A 5,947-nucleotide genomic window follows, 5' to 3' on the forward strand; every position below is an offset into this window, starting at 1 on the left:
CGGCAGATGGCGATGATGCAACGCGACGCAACCGGATGTCAACCGCCGCCACAGTATCGAAGAAGAAGAAGGGGCCCGTCCTTTCCTGTAGCCCATTTGTCTTATACGGTGAGGGTTTGGCTAGCTCTTCAGAAAACCGTTTTAAATGATCATTTGTGGTGATGTAATTATGTATTTTGCAGGCCTTTGTCACCATTAAGCGGATAGCCTCATTGCGCGTGTTCGTTTAAAACAGTATAGAAGCTCAGCTTCCACGCCGCTTCGTGCGGACATAGCCACATGTTAGTTGCTATGCTAAGAGGCTACGTCGCGGTTTTCCACACTGCATCTTGTCACACTGACAGCCTTTATATTGTAACATATTGTGATTTAGCCGAGATAATTTTTGCAGTTGCTTTTCGTGAAAATATTAACATGAAATGTTCTCTGCAGCTTTGTCGAGGACGTGCGAATCAACATGCAGAACGACGCTGGTGAATTTGTGGACCTCTACGTCCCTCGTAAATGGTGAGCAAATGTAACCGATGTTGCTCAAAAAGTGCACTAGTCAAACCTCACTCCCCGAGGGGGTCCGTGGTTGCCTCGGGTCGATGTTTGCGTAGGTTTGAGACTCGAGTCGAAGTCACTTTCGAACATAACAGACCCCCGCATAGTTGCGTTTTGACATTAGCGGATTCGTGCTTTTTCGCGCACCCAGACAATGGGCTCAGCTCTGTGTTTTGACTTTTAGACTTATTTAGAACAAGGAGAAGTAACGGTATGGCACTAAGAATAAGGTGAAAGATAATTCTAATATAAGTCTGTTAAGCCTAATATAATGAACAACATCGCGAAAGAACTGACTGAGTAAACAGTTAGATGATAGACTCAAAATAAAAGTTCAACAACTGTAAATGATTTGAACATGAGCAAACTAGATCCCGACTGTTTTCAACTGATGAGGTGAAAAATCAATAATGTTTTTTAATCAGGGAAAAAAGTCTCACCGGTATCCAACAACTACAGAACTGTGTGGACCTGTCAGTCCATCATTTTGATTTTTACTTTGAAATTTGGTGCAATTTTTGGCCTTTAACTGAGGTTATATTTTTATCAATTCCTCCTAGGATATGTATCCGATCGTCAATTTACTGGTCGTTAGCTATCGTTAGCAAGCGTTAGCTAGCACTAGGACCACTTGGCAAGAGACAGTAATTACTTGCCAGTAGATATAAATGACTCTGCCCATTTTGATGCTGAGAGCCTGACACAGTTGCCGTTCCAAATCAATTTTTAACAAACCAGGCAGGATTATGCAAATGCACTGTATAGGATGGCAACATCGCTACTCTGGTTATGATGTCACTTCGTCTCATAGACCAAAATTTATGAGAAGAGATTTATCTAAAATCTCAAAAGTTTTTCTAGAGAGGAAAATGGTGAACTGCTTGCAAAGTTCCCCAGTATATAAAGTTGAATATCCCCCTAAAATGGAAACCTGTTGGTTGTTCATACAGTGGACAGTATTTTTTTTCTTCTGTATTTTTAACTAAGGAAAAAAAAAACTTTTTTTTAATCCAATTACCCGTTTATCTGATTGCAGTGGAATGTCCGAATAACAAAATATTCAATAGCTGCAGCCTTAGTATCTGTAGAGTAAAATGTTATTTTAATGCAAACACAAGACAAATGTAAACTTAAATGTAAAACAGAAATAGAGATGGCCTTTTCACCCTAGCACATGCGATTGCTCCTTGTGCTCGCCATAACAGGGAACTGGTTCCTCTATGCCTACTGAGATTGGTGTCTTATTAATTCAAAAAGCACTATGACACCAAAATCTATTCATTCACCCCAATTCTAAACACTGCTTTTTAGTTGGTTTGTTCCCTCCTCCACCAAGAATGTTTCTTTACTTTATGAAACCGTTACTGAGGACGGCAGAACAAGCAATGACTTCCCAGCCATGTAGCCTTGTTACGGTTTGAAAGGCAATGATACAGTCAACCATTAACTGTAAAAATCTTATAAATACCTAAATGTGGCTGAAATGCTGACACTGCTTCGTTGTAACGCAGCAACTAATTAGATTAGCAAGTTACTCAAAAGTGGGGTAATGCATTTTCAGAGGTTGTAGTGGGTTGATTTGGGTGTCTTAAAGCAGCATTAAGCTTTTCTGCATTAGACTGCCCCCGTATGGCAAGTGATTGGAATCGTCACGTCAGAGACAATTGAAAAAGGGGTTCCGCAAACCCCTTGACGTGTATAATTCCTTCCCCTTTTTTTCTTTTAATTTGATTTGATATGTCCGCCATATTGAATGTGTCCATCATATTAAACTTAAATTTGGCAAATTATATGAATAAAATTGCGTTATGATTGAATAAAATAAAAAACATTGGTTCAGTTTCAATCTAATGAGTTCTGGCTAAGGCCAAGGCACAAGTGAACAAGGTATTTTCACAACATTTGACTGTCACATGACCTAACTGAGAAAACGAGTGAGCAGTGATTGGTCATTACCTGAGCCCTGAACAACTGTGATGTCGTTCGCATCATAGTCCACAAACGCAATATTAGTCACAATACCATGTTGAGACTAATGGGGCAGCATAGAACAACTTGTTAACAGTTGACTTCTCCATTTTAAGGCAGAGGTCTAGTGATGAGTATGTCAGGTAGAATACTCACATCACCAGGAACCCGAAAAGAAAAAAGGTGTTTGTTGTGCCAGTCAATTGTCTCCAAGAGAGCAAGCCATTTGAAACACTTAATATTGGTAAATTTGTAAAAATAACAGTGGTCATTAATTTGGAAAAATTAATAGAATGGGTGTGTTAAAAAAGTGAAATTGACCGATTTTTGACAAGTACAGGTGGTTTCAGCCCCATGATAAAGAATGATGCTGAAAAACAATCTAAATCAAAAACCCAAGATTTCAGGGTGTTAATCAGGTTAATTTTTTAAGATGAACCGCCTGAGTGATCTCATGAGGTTGGGCATGTTGAATCAAGTATGGAAAGACGTGTTGGTCACACCACTTAGAAATTGTTATATTTTTATATTTGATTTCCTTTTTTTTGTTGAAGCTCTGCGAGCAACAGAATCATCGGAGCGAAAGACCACGCTTCTGTCCAGATCAACATAGCCGAGGTAATCTGTCTTTCTTAACTTTCTGGAGCCCCTTTACAAGAACCACAGGTGCACTCCAAGTGCTGTGCATGAAGAATCAAATTTGTGAAATCAGCTAACCGTAAGACAATTAAAACATTAAATTATTAGCAACGTACAAACAAAATACAAACTGTGCAGAGTCACGTGTGTAGTTGAAAGCCAGAGAATAAAAACTAAGGATTGTCTGATCTGATCCACTGGATCGGTATTGAGTCATATCCAGGGCAAAACGACTATCATAGAGTTGCCAACCCTTACGGATTGTCCTGTATTTTCACCGGGGCCATCGTTCTGGTTCTCCTACCACCATAACTGCAGCGCGTTGTGTATTGTAGCTCGTCCCCACTGGCTGCTCATCTCGTTCAGCCGCTCCGCCTGCTCCACACCAGAACGTGCTGGGCATTTGTTTTCCTTCCTGCCCATCTCCCCAGCTGCAGCAGTTGCCCTTGCGTGGCCTGTGATTTGGTCCGGCGGGCTGCCTCGGCCCGCCTTAGAAGTGGTGCGGATCCAGACCCAAATTCTGAATCGGCTTAGTCTGACGCCAACAAGTTCAACTAGAACTAAAACGGCGACTCAACAATCAAATGCACATATGTATCTAATCTCTAGTTTGCGAAAAGTGAAAAACGACGAGGTGGAGGTTGACTTATTATAATTTTTAAGTTTTGTTTTTGATTTTAGGGGGATTTATTTATTTTTCTCCAACTTGGCCTCTCCATGAAAATGGCCGCTGTCACTAAAATGTTGGTGGACTGCTGCCTTTATTTAAAAGCTAATGTGTGTGGATTTGTGTACATTGTGCGCGCACTATACGCATGCTGAACGAGAGAGTGCTGTTACTTGGATCAAATAAATGACCAGTCGACTCAGTCCAATATGGTCCAGCTGCAGCCACAAATGGGCGTTCCCGCTTTTTAACAGGAATGTCCCATTCTAACTACGGGAACACCCCATCACACCAAAGGTCGTGTCGCCTGTTCTCTATGGCGTTGATTTATGTCACAATCACGCGGACGTAATGTCAAATACATCACTCACAAACAGTCGATAGGAGGGTCTTCTGCAGTCTAACGCGCTGTTCTTCTTGTCTTAATAATTCCCAAATATTTTTTCAAATATCTTTGATGGCCTTTTCCTGACTGTACTTTTGTGCTTCTGTGAACGTTTTTCTCCGTTTTTTTTTTGTTTTGTTTTTTTTATAAAAAATCACCTCATCGAGTTGTGCATTTGCGTCTTCATCTTAAGATGTCGCCATGGTAGTTGTTTTGCAAGAGCGCTGCACCATCCCATTATTTATTTATTTTTTTTACCCCACCTCTCAAGTTACGATTGGACATTAACAGAGCCAATCAGAATCAGCCCTCGTGTCCGACTCCTGATTGGTTAAGAATTGTAGCACAATTGTCACGCCTACGTCGGAAGCGTGAATCAGCGTTTTGTACGCGTAAAGGACAGAGAAAAGCTGTAAGTAAATAAAATCTATTTTGTGCATAGACTCAAGGGTCTTTTACACACGGAACACATTTTTGTATGCACAAAACATGATTTCGTACGCGGTATTTGGCATTTTGCTTATGTAATTGTGGCATAAATCTAACGCTATAATATACAGGTAGATAATATCACCAAGCCCCATGAGGGACACAGTGTCGTGTTGGGAACCATCTTGACTGGAGCCTCTGGGTTCATGTCTATGTAATTTGTTCTGTTTTATGCTTTGTATATACCATAAATGATGTGGACCTCTGTGTGTCTGAAGTAAAGTTGTCATTCATTCAACAATGTCTGCTGCAGGTGGACAAAGTGACGGGTCGCTTCAACGGTCAGTTCAAGACCTACGCCATCTGTGGCGACATCCGTAGGATGGTGAGTGAGATGTGCATTATGTTAAATGGGCCAAAGGCCTTTGTTTTTAAATCACGTGTATATTCTTCCCTAAATGCAAAACAGGGAGAGTCTGATGATTCCATCCTCAGATTGGCAAAGAATGACGGCGTTGTTGCTAAGTAAGACGGCGTTATGTCATCATCATCATCATCATCATCATCACTTACCTTGACTTGTTATAATAATGTACTTTTTCCCTCCACAGGAACTTCTGAGTGATTAACATCTGTTCAATAAAATGTAACAAAATCCAAATGCAGTATTGGTCTGTTTATTATTCTCAAAATATACTTTTTAGTGTATAGAACACGCATGAGCAGTTAATTCTTTTTAAAAAATTTAATTACAAAATAAAAAACTGTGTCCCAGTGAGAACTCTGCATTTTTGTCCTCTCATCTCACAAGAACTAAAATGTAGCTTTCTTCCTTTTATGTGGGTGTTCAAGGTGAATATTATAATCCCGTAAAGTTGTTTTTGAGTGCGATGGTGTAGGTTACATGTGCTGTCATGCTTGGTGGCCTGTGAGTCAGTACAATTTGTTTTAATTGGGAGTTTGTTCCTTCAAACACACTCCTTTTAAAAATGTGTGACGTTAAATTATTAACTTTTTGAACAGTCAATTCTGACTCATCTCAAATTCATTATTTTGTGGGGAAATTCAATAGAAAAATACGGCACCCGGAAAGCGGGTGTGCCACAATCAAAGCGGAAGGCAAAAAGGAAATCGTCAAATCACAGGCAGCATGTACATAAAGTTGTATTGTAAAACAATTTCAGCTTTGTAAAATCTGTTGTAAAAAGTCACCTGTCCATTCTGTGTATCGCTTCTGTTCACTTTGGTCGCAGGTGTGCTGGAGCCTACCTGCTGACTTGGGCAGGGCGGATCCTGAACCGGTTCGGTTGCCA

At 40.4% G+C, this 5,947-nt stretch overlaps 1 protein-coding gene across 2 annotated transcripts; it reads left to right on the plus strand.

Moving 5' to 3' along the window:
* Positions 1–5,295, plus strand: rps21 (ribosomal protein S21). Of its 2 annotated transcripts, XM_088292186.1 has the most exons (6): positions 1–108; positions 433–507; positions 3,069–3,132; positions 4,948–5,019; positions 5,104–5,159; positions 5,246–5,295. In XM_088292186.1, exons 2-6 carry the CDS (start codon positions 458–460, stop codon positions 5,253–5,255), a joined length of 252 nt encoding a protein of 83 aa, XP_088148312.1. In that variant the 5' UTR covers positions 1–108; positions 433–457; the 3' UTR covers positions 5,256–5,295. The 2 variants fall into 2 exon arrangements, with proteins under 2 accessions (XP_088148312.1, XP_088148314.1); XM_088292188.1 differs by lacking the exon at positions 5,246–5,295 and having other exon boundaries at positions 5,104–5,163.
* Positions 5,296–5,947: the final 652 nt, after the last annotated feature.

The sequence above is a fragment of the Idiotropiscis lumnitzeri genome, chromosome 3, assembly GCF_059441095.1.
Source record: "Idiotropiscis lumnitzeri isolate Australia: NSW breed Sydney's pygmy pipehorse chromosome 3, RoL_Ilum_1.0, whole genome shotgun sequence".
In the NCBI taxonomy this organism is placed as follows: domain Eukaryota; kingdom Metazoa; phylum Chordata; class Actinopteri; order Syngnathiformes; family Syngnathidae; genus Idiotropiscis; species Idiotropiscis lumnitzeri.

Excerpts from the sequence above, each read along its gene's own strand:
- rps21 (XM_088292186.1), top strand. The coding sequence starts at position 458 with ATGCAGAACGACGCTGGTGAATTTGTGGACCTCTACGTCCCTCGTAAA. Across the intron at positions 508-3,068 it reads CTCTACGTCCCTCGTAAATG|CTCTGCGAGCAACAGAATCA; the intron begins GTGAGCAAATGT and ends TTTTTGTTGAAG. Across the intron at positions 3,133-4,947 it reads TCCAGATCAACATAGCCGAG|GTGGACAAAGTGACGGGTCG; the intron begins GTAATCTGTCTT and ends TGTCTGCTGCAG.